General features: G+C 37.9%; 1 protein-coding gene across 1 annotated transcript; it reads right to left on the reverse strand.

Moving 5' to 3' along the window:
• Positions 1-2190: 2190 nt before the first annotated feature.
• ccr10 (chemokine (C-C motif) receptor 10) lies at positions 2191-7391 on the reverse strand. Its single transcript, XM_026316443.1, has 2 exons — positions 7256-7391; positions 2191-4502 (listed from the first exon to the last, which is right to left on the reverse strand). The coding sequence occupies exons 1-2, from the start codon at positions 7278-7280 to the stop codon at positions 3367-3369; spliced, it is 1161 nt and encodes a 386-aa protein (XP_026172228.1). The 5' UTR covers positions 7281-7391; the 3' UTR covers positions 2191-3366.
• Positions 7392-10235: the final 2844 nt, after the last annotated feature.

Below are 10235 nucleotides of genomic sequence, written 5' to 3' on the forward strand. Positions count from 1 at the left end.
TAATCAGACTTTAAAGGATAAGTCTGGTGTTTTTCTATATTTACTTGAATAATTGATTAATCTATAAAGTCCTGTCAGGCTTTGAACTAAGGCTGCAAGTACCACTTTTTGTTATATGGACTAATCTGAGACTTATGTTACCACAACAATATAAAATGGCCACAAATGCGTGTTTGTGTGAGTTTTCTTGGAGAAAAAGCTGAATTTACAAACTGTAAATGAAAGCAGCAGTGGACATTCCTGCTCTGTGTTCGGAGCCTCATTCATAATTATCATTACAAGCTCTGCATCCTGACAGGCTGCAGTTGTAGTGTTCTCTGCTAAACAGGATCACGATGCTTAATCAGAATCGAGCATTGTGTAAGAGCAGCGAGTGTTACTCAGACAGGGCTAAAGGGCTCTGTGAGCGGGCGAGCTGCTGGCTGCAGAATAACTGGAGTGTTACTGGTCGGTGGAAGCAGCTGTTAATAAATAATGAGCGTCACGCTGATACCTGTCTGTCTGCCCACACCTGGTCAGCAGCACTCAGGACATAAGCCACATGCCAGGTAATGAAGCGTGACCCATCCAGAGGAGGAGTTTCCAGTACGACTGGCAGGATGAGGCCCATTGGTGAGGTTCTGAACAGATACTGAAATGTCTGTTACATATTAATAACGTTGTGCTGACAATATAATATAAACCACTGTCAAGTAGCAGGTTTGTGTGTGTGTATATATATATATATATATATATATATATATATATTAAACAACAGATCAAAACATCCACATATTTATCTCCAGATGTTCATGTTTTTTTTATCATTGCTTTGCTCATAAAAACCTTTGCAGAGGCCTTTGGTAAGAAAATCATCTTTTTCTCAAACCAACATTTGAATATTACCATGTGAGGATTTGTGGTTTTTTCTTTTCCTTATGTGAAATGAAACTGAAAAAGCTTTGGGCTTGTGAATGATGAGATAAAATTAGTGACTTGAAAACTGTGCTCTGGGAAACCATGGTAGATGATTTATGACATGATATAGAACATCTGATAACTGATAATGAAAATAAAAGTCCTACACAGACGGTGTTCTACTTCCTGTTCCTTTCACCAGTTAAACTGTAGATGAGAGGCAGAATTTCTCCTGTTGTCTTTCTGAGACAAACAACTTTATTCTGTGAGTGTAAAGTCTTAGAGCTGCAGAGGAACAATGATGATTTAGGGCAGAGGCCTCTGCATTGGCCTGACATCTAGTGGTCAAACAGTGGAAGTGCAGCTGGGGAGAGCTCTGTGTCATTTTCTACCCAAAAACACTAAATGTTGTCAAGTGTGTTTGGTGCAAAGCGAGAGATGAGATGTAGAGATGGAGGGGACTCTATCAGAGCAAACAGACTGAGTAGTAATTAATACATCATTTTATTCCTTTAAAATATGACAGTGATTAATTGGTAATGCACTTAATGAAATTTTTGCTTTATATTTTTAAGCACAAATACCAAACATTTGCTGGTTTGAGTTAAAATGTCAGGATTTAATGTTTTTCTTTGTCAAAGTCGATGCTAAACTGAACTGCTGTTGGTTTTGGACTGTTGGTCAGACAAAACTAGACAAGTAGAGGAAAATTACAACAAACTTCAGTTTACTGATATTTTATAGACAGAAATTAAGAGACAAATATTAATTAAAATAATAGCTGTGTGCGGTTAATATGGTAAATAAGAGGCATATTTATTTACCATAAAAATGGTAAATAAAAGCATTAGTGTAGCTAAAGCCATTAGTAGCATAGTGTTTGTTATTCTAATGTTAACATCCAGTCAAGCTGAAACCAAAGACTTTCTGCTCTAAATGTTGGCGCCTCAGCAGCTGGATGCTCAACATACATGTTGACACACACACACACACACACACGCACACACACACACACACACACACACACACCGCAGCCTTAACAGTAACTGGTTAATAAGGCCACACACTGCACAGCTGTCCTGATGTCGACACTTTAATTTGACATGTAGCTGCAGCACCGAGATGTTTACTGCACACGCTCATGATGCTGGTTTGTGTGGCGGCAGCGGCTGTTTGAAACAGATTTTGGTCAAAAATGCAAAGCTCTGATCACACAGGAAACACATTCTATCTTTAAAACTTATCCGCTTGCTGCTTACGTGATGAAGAGAGAGATAAGCCTTTAAGTTTTTAATGACGCCAACGTTTATTTACAGAAGCGAGTTAAGACAATATACATCGAAACACTAAATGTAGTAAGTATCTGACATCTTCTGAGAGTTAAACAACAAAAAGAAATGTAAACGTATTTCATTTTTTTCTTAATACTATAAGAATGATAAGTGCATGCTAAAAACAATTTCTACTTAAGCTAAATAGTTCAGTGACAATAAACAAACTATCAGAAATGAAGTAAAACATGGAAACATCAGGGCTTCATCAAAATAAGGTCAGAGTGCAGGGTAAAGGTTATATTTATATATAACACATATATATATATACATAATAATGATATATATGCATTTGGTCACATTATGTCTTGTGGTACAGCCACACTTTATTTAAATAGCCAGCTCTGAAACTCAGCGTACAACAAACACAGGGACAGTAATTTGACAGTAAAATTGTTCCCTGGCATCAAGCAAAAGTATGAAAATATTCTCCAAACATTCAGTTCCTTGAAATAAGATGTGGTGCTGCTGGCTGTGGTTAGCGTTACCAAAATCTGTACTGGTGATTAAAAAGCTGAAGTGACTATTGGCCGCCTGTGTTTTTGTCATCTGATGGCTGAAAAACAAACCAAACGTCACAGCGACTGATGATGACTGTATCAAACCACAAAGTTTATTGAGAAATAAACCAAAAGTCTCGACAACAATAAGCAGGTTAATGCTGAATGTTTTGCTTCTTCTACACAAAGAGACTGGAGAACTGAAAATATCAATTTAGACAAATCTGTATAGAGATATAAGAGATAATAAACAGGTTTAAAAGGCGACAATGAGAATTTATTGATCCCAGTTGAGAACACAGCTCCACCTTTGACATCTGCAACTTTAAAGTCATCTATAAATATTATTACTTTAAATATTAGTTATTTGATGCCAGTACCTTTGAGCTTTAAATAAAGTTTTGATTGGAGGAAAATGTCAACACTGCACTAACAAAACTAAAATACAGAGACATTTTAAAGGAGCCGGACTATAAGCACATATGCACATTATAAACTTTTTACAAGCAAGCAAGCAATCATTTTTGACTTTATTGCTTCCATATAGAATCTGTACATTGTGTGACCTGTAGGGAAACAGTTCAAGGTGGTCAGCTCCGTTAAGAGTCCATTTGATAAAACATTAGGCTACTTGGTTCCTAGAAACGAAACTTGTTGGGCGGCACGGTCTCATTGCTGGAGAAACTGCGTTCAGGGGATGTTGGAGAACAAGCTGAGAGCACAGTGTGAGGAGGAGAAGACACGGAGGTGGACTTTATTGACTGTGGCGCCACCTTCAACCCACATGGGCAGCCTGAATCATAGATGAGCCTCAGCACGTCGCCACGGAACCGCACGCCCACCAGGGCGTACAGGATTGGGTTGAGGGAACAGCGGGTGTACGCCAGAGTGCAGGTGATGTACTCTATCAGGAGGCCGCAGAACTGCCCCGCCATTTTACGAGACATCACCACCGTGTACGGCAGCTGGAATGCCAGGAAAACCACCACCAGAGCCACCATCAGTTTCAAGGTACGCTGACGATGCCACTGCTTCCCTCGCCGCTGTGCGTTCCCTTCCCACAGCACTTGAGCTATCAAAGAGTAGCACGTGATCATAATGAGGAAGGACAGGCAGAAAACAGCAATGATGGCGCCGTTGGTGGCCATTTTGATTCTTCCACTCTTCTGCATGCCACAGTACGCCTCCTCGCCTAACCCTGACACCCCAGAGAAGAGGATTTCAGGCAGGCTGAGGAGCACCGCGGCAATCCACACACCCACAGCAGCTACTTTCCCGCCTTTTAATATCTGAGTGCGCAGCCGCAGCATCTCCTGGGCTCGTGCCACCACCATGTAGCGGTCAACGCTGATGCAGGCCAGCAGCAGGAGCCCACTATAAGTGTTGATAGCATAGCACGCTCGCGTGACCTTGCAAAGGCGATCCGGGAAGATCCAACCCAGGTGGGTGTCGATGGCCTGAAATGGGAGCGTGAGGAGCAGGAGGAGGTCAGCCAGTGCCAGGTGGAACAAGAACACGTCGGTCAGGGAGCGGAGCCGGAGGCGGCGGTAGAGAGTGAAGGTGGCGATCACCAGGCAGTTGCCCACCACTCCCAGCAGGAAGATCAGGCAGAAAGCACATGACTGGAACATTTTGATGGTGAACTCGTGCTCACCAGGCTCACACCAGCCAGAGGAAGAGTCGAAATATTCGTCCGTGCTGTTACTTGTATTCCAAAATGAGTAGTTCAGTGTGTCATCAAGGTCATAGTATTGGGGGTCATAGGCTGCCATTGCTGGAGAGGAAACAATGAAAACATGTAAATCATTTATCAAGAGATGAGAAGGATGATTTAAAAAAACCAAAAACACCTATGACTGAAACACAGACTTACTGCTGCAACATCTAGGTCATGAATTTTACAGTTTTTAGTGACTATACTGCAAAACAGTCATTTTAAGAAGCAGCTGTTTAAATTGTTTGAAAACTAGTGACATTTAAAGTTTCTAGAGAAAAATGTTCTAAATGTTCTGACCCGCCTTTAATGAAGACTGTGACTCATTCTGGGGTTTTGCCACATGCCAAGGTGAGACCAGGTTCTGACTAATTATGTTTTTTTAAAAACATGCGGTGTTCTTATAAGATGCCAGCCTGGGAATATTTTGAGCAGAACACTGTACAGCTTGTCACGATATCAGGAAACACTAACTCTTCTACAATCAGCTTGAAAGTGAGAGATCTGCTTCGGTGTTCATCAGTCTGAGTAAGCAGCAGTGATATTTTAGTCACTTGGCACCGGTTTGCGTGACACTGGCATCAGGTCGTTGGCACAGGGGAAATCGTGGGTAGCTCAAAGGTCTACAGATCAGTCAGTGTCGCGTGCTAACAGACCTTATAGGCAGTTTCCACAATCACTTTTTTATCATTTCATCACTTTGTGGCTGGGTTACTGCTCAGGCTCCATGCAGCTGCAAATTGTCAGATATTTATTTTGTTGAAGTTGTGTATGGTGGTTCGATGGTGGACACTGAAATTAAGGAATACCCCTTAAAGGTAAGAGGAACAAGCGAAAAGAGGAAACATTTTGCAGACAGTCTTGTGAGCAGCAGCTCTGGGTATCTGAGTATAACTTGACTTTTTATAAAATGAGCATAATGTGAACAGGAACCAAACCAAAGTGTCTCAGAAGCTGTTAACTTCATATTTTTAGATTTTGGAAACTGAAGTTCTTGGTAAGCTGTGAACTGTGTCTTAATGTGACTTAGTGTGATTCTCATGTTTTACTCTTTAATTATGGTAAATACGTAGTAACAGTAATTCTTTTAGTTAATAGCAAAATGATACATTAAATAAAACTTGATTCCGTGAAGTTAAACATCAGTTAGATCAAAAAATATTGAGTATTTGTCGGGGTTTTACTGAGACAGCTGTAGGTGAAAAATAATGTCTCCTCCCTGATAAGATTTGAGGTTTATATTTGTGGGAGGTTTATATTTTCCGTAAGCTGCAACACAAAATGCCAGACAGTTATAATTTCTTTTACACTCTCTTGTAGTGACAAAGCGTTTGTGCGAACAACCAGGCAGCATTTTTACTTCAAGGCTCCTGTGGTTCATTCACGCCATTGCACCTTTGTGGTTTGGGTAAAATATTTTTATGATACAGTTTCTATTTATAAGAAAATAACATGGCAATATTCTTTATTGATTTCTCAAACCTTGATCACTATTCATCAAAAAAAAAGCTTTACAACAAACTGCAAAAATAACTTTTCGCTGGCGACGGTTCTGTGCTCACTCTAATACGAGCCGTCGCACACTTGTTGATAAAGGAGTGCACCAGGATCTGTTTTAGGCCCATATTTTTTTTGCAGTATGGATAAATACTATCGTTACTCATATGTATTTCTATGTCCATTGTCATACTGATAACATTTTGTTGTATGCTGCTTGAGTTTTGCTGCTACTCTGAATCTGAGTCATTAGTCTTTGATGTTTTCCAGGTTGTCTGTGTGCGTTGGTAAATGCAGAAAGACAAAAACACATACCCGCATCTCTGACTACCCTAAGCCACAAAAATTGGTCTACCCAATATAAACCTACTCTACCAGAACAATTACCCACAATGTGAAAATTAAATCAGGTATATTCTATGTATATTTTTTTAACTAATGACTCGAATCTGCGTTTGACTGCGGACACACCGTCCTTCCAAACTCAAGCTGTTAAACCTATTTAACACTTTCATCACTAACATTTTAATGCTGGTTGTCTAAAGTTGCACTAGCTTTTTAGGATTTAATTTTCTTTTGAACAACAGATCCTGATTTCAGTGAGAATATGCACATTACATCATGGTATCAGGAAATACTGAAAAACCTGATTACAGTCAGTTTGAAACTGAGATCATCTCTAACTTATGTATGTAGCTGCACAGTTTGAGTAGGAAGCAGATGTGTATTTTAATCATTTTTCACTGCTGTTGGGTTGTTGGCATGTAAGAATTCAGCTTAAATCTGTTTCACCTGTTAGTGCAGCTGGTTTCATTTCTTCTTTCACCCTAACACCTGGGCTGAATGACATTATTAGATTTTTAAACACAGGGCAGTTCGAATGAGACCAAATTAAATTCTTTTAGCGACAGCAACCAGGTAAACAAGTGTGTTGTGGGTCGGAAAGTTTGAGATTTATTATCTGCTTATTTTTTTTTAAAAATGTAAAAATTAAAATGTTAAATAAATGTTTTATTTTCTTCAGCCTGAATGTTAAAGCGGAAGCTCGAGAGTCTTGTTTAGGCTGAAATATGCACAAATATTAACCATATTTAAGCTCAACCACGCTAGTCCCAACAATTTAAAATTAAATCAGTTTTGTTTTGTATCATTATTACATTCTTATACATGCACATAAATATAAAATTTATATCTTTCAATTTTGGTTCTAAGTCTAAAATTACTGAAAAATCTCTTACTTTTTATATTATTATTAGTAGTAATAATATAATAGTGCTACCATCATTATTCTGCTAAGTTTTCTTAAGTAACCTTACCTGTGCTGTTTAAGGTGTTTAGCATGTCCGCCCCTAAGCAAGTCTCCCTCCCTTTCTGTGTGGTAAAGTTTGAGATGCTGGCACTCTTAAAAACCTGCAGCCTGCAGGCTCAAATTAAACCTTCAGCCAATGAAACCAATGAAACTGTGTTGATGACCTTGTCATACCCCCTTTGTTGGTTGTTTTCATCACCCACGATGTGAATTATGAAACTTTGTTGATGCATTTCCAGCACTATCACATCGCTGATACTTTGTGGGTCTGTGGTTTTGTTTTTTTTTGTTGTTTTTTTTGCAAGATCACAAAAATGCATCTTTATATGTTGTGACAGATGTTTATCTATTATCACTGCAGCTGTAGGTCAAAGTGCACACACACTTGGGTGTGACTGCTGACTGGTTGCATATCCAGTTCACAACCTTTCCATGACTTAGTTTAAGGCTATGTGACATTTGTGAGGCAGTGGAGTCACACGAGGTTAAAAATCCCCAAGTTAAATGTACAAGGTCAAACTGGAGCAATGGATGGAGCATGCGTGACCAAAACAGCCTTTTGGTGCCTTATTGTTTCAAAAGTTAGTTAAGTTTGATAAAGCTCTGACACCAAATAACATGAATCTGCTGCTGCTTGGTTTATAAAATGTCAGTAAATGCCCATCAGAATTTCTCAGTGTCCGAAGCAATTTCTCCAACTGTCTTGGTTTTAAGACAAACTGCCCAAAAAGTATAAGAAATCTGTAAAGTATAAGAAGTGTTTCTCGCTTCATTTTGCTGTAATAATAAAATAATCCATGTTCCTATTAGATTAGTTGGAAAAATTGATTGACACTGGGTGATACCCCTAATAAAACAAACATCAAATAACAAAAAAATAATAAAAAAGAGGATAATCTGCATAAAAGCAAACATTTCAATCTTAGAAAATATGTTTATGATACAGGTCAAATAGCACGGGGCCAAAAAGAGATCCTTGTGGGACACCCCTATGAACCAATTAAGTCAGCTTATTAGTGTTGCAGGGAATAGTATAAAAAGGAATCATACAGTTCATATTATTGATAATTTCACCTTAAAATAATGTGAATTTAATTGATCGATCTTGTAACAGTGGATTAAAGAGATATGACATTTTTCTGACTGTAAACATGTCTGTGGCTTTAATTTGCCCAAGTGCCTGATTAACCCCAGTGCACCAGTTCACACTGCAACCATGCAGTCTGATCACTGCAGAGCCACTAACGATGAAGCACATGAAACCGCAATGTTTTCTTGAAATGTTGGCACCACACCATGAGAAAAGTGTGCAAAGGGTTGCTATGAATCGTTGTTGCTGATGGGAACTGTTTGGCATGTTGGTAGATGAGTTGAGATGTAACAGTCCTTAATCCACATTGTGGTTTTCTTAACCTGTAATTTCTACCCCTTTTACTTGTTTATATATGTGGTTATTGCAAACTGATGTGAAACTAGTGACCCACTATTCAACTTGCTAACATTTAGGGAGAATTGGCTCCTTGGCATGATGACTACTGTTTGTTTTTGTTTTTTTCTTAATGATTCACTTCAAGCTTTTATTATTACTTTGAACTCTTTTGTTTGGGCAAATTAACCAACTATTTATTTTTTTAAAAAAGGTATTTGCATATTTACCTTCATATTTTTAAAAACACCTTAATGCTGTACAATGACCTTCTATAACTGCCATTCAAATAATACTGTTAAATAATAATATTTAATTTAAACCTTTGTTTAAAGACAATTTTAACGATGCATTGTATGTATGCCTACAGTAATAATTTATATAATTTAAATAATTAATACCTCACAGCTAAAACACCAATCAACATTTTAAATGAGTCATTTATGAAGCATTAAAGCGATTCACTAAATTCTTAAGGCATTAGTTATTTTATGTAATTTTTATATATAATTATGTAAAGCACTACATTGTTTTCTGCATGAAATGCAACTTACACTAATTGATTTGCTGATTAATTGCTAATAGACTAATTATTTTGGGGAGGAAGGAAATCTGTGAGTGTTTGACAGATGCTATATATGTGTACTGTATATATGTATACTGTATGTATAAGAGTCATAGATGTTTTCAAAAAGGTAAAAATGAAGTCATTTCATTAGAATACTATGTCTTACATATATCACAGAAGTAAAAACAACCTAATGTTCAGAGCTGCCGTAGCAAATTAATCCTAGTTATTATTATTATTTATTTTTTCATTAGCCTTAAATGTCACAACACAGAACAAGAAAACTGTACTTTTTTATTAGAAAGCATCACATTTGCGCTTCCTAATCCTTGACTGCGTAATTCTGAAACGAGACAGACTGAAGGTGTGAAAACTGGGGACAGCAGCTCTGGGTTTGGAGAAATTTGAGAAAAACTCATGTTTCAAATGTAATGGGTGGCAGTATTGTTGTGAACTGAACGATGTGCAGTACTGAAAAGCAGCTGCTCTGTGTAACACCTGGAACCTAAACCTCAGCACTAGAACAACTGAGATCTGACAGAACAAATAGTGTTATGTGCTAGAGATATTTATCACTTTATGTTAAATTTTACAGCTGAAAAATGTGGCGATGTGTTGCAACACTCTTTATTTTTGGGCTGCTGCTTCAGTGACTAAGGCAGCTGAGTTTAGAGAAGTATGTTGGGGAACTATGTCTATTAAAATTTTTAAAAACTGGCGCAGTCATTGGGAGAGACCCGTATTATTTTGGTGTCGGTGGTACAGCAGGCTTCGGTGTTAACGCTACAACTTCCTCTTTTAACCTCAATTTTAATTTTTCCCCCATTTAACAAAAGTAGTTTAACACATTTCATAAACAACACACTGGTGAAAAATCTGATGCTAATCTGGCTTGATAAATAAAAAAAAATGAATAAACACTTTTGACACTTCTGACACTTTTCAGTCAGTCTATTTGGAATTAACACTATTATGGATATGTGTTGTGATTAT

This window comes from Mastacembelus armatus, chromosome 19, assembly GCF_900324485.2.
Source record: "Mastacembelus armatus chromosome 19, fMasArm1.2, whole genome shotgun sequence".
Taxonomy (NCBI): domain Eukaryota; kingdom Metazoa; phylum Chordata; class Actinopteri; order Synbranchiformes; family Mastacembelidae; genus Mastacembelus; species Mastacembelus armatus.

What these genes read in the sequence shown, in the direction of transcription:
- ccr10 (XM_026316443.1), bottom strand. Translation starts at nt 7,280, where the DNA reads ATGCTAAACACCTTAAACAGCACAG. An exon ending in AAACACCTTAAACAGCACAG is followed by an intron (nt 4,503 to 7,255) that starts GTAAGGTTACTT and finishes TTTCCTCTCCAG; the next exon opens with CAATGGCAGCCTATGACCCC.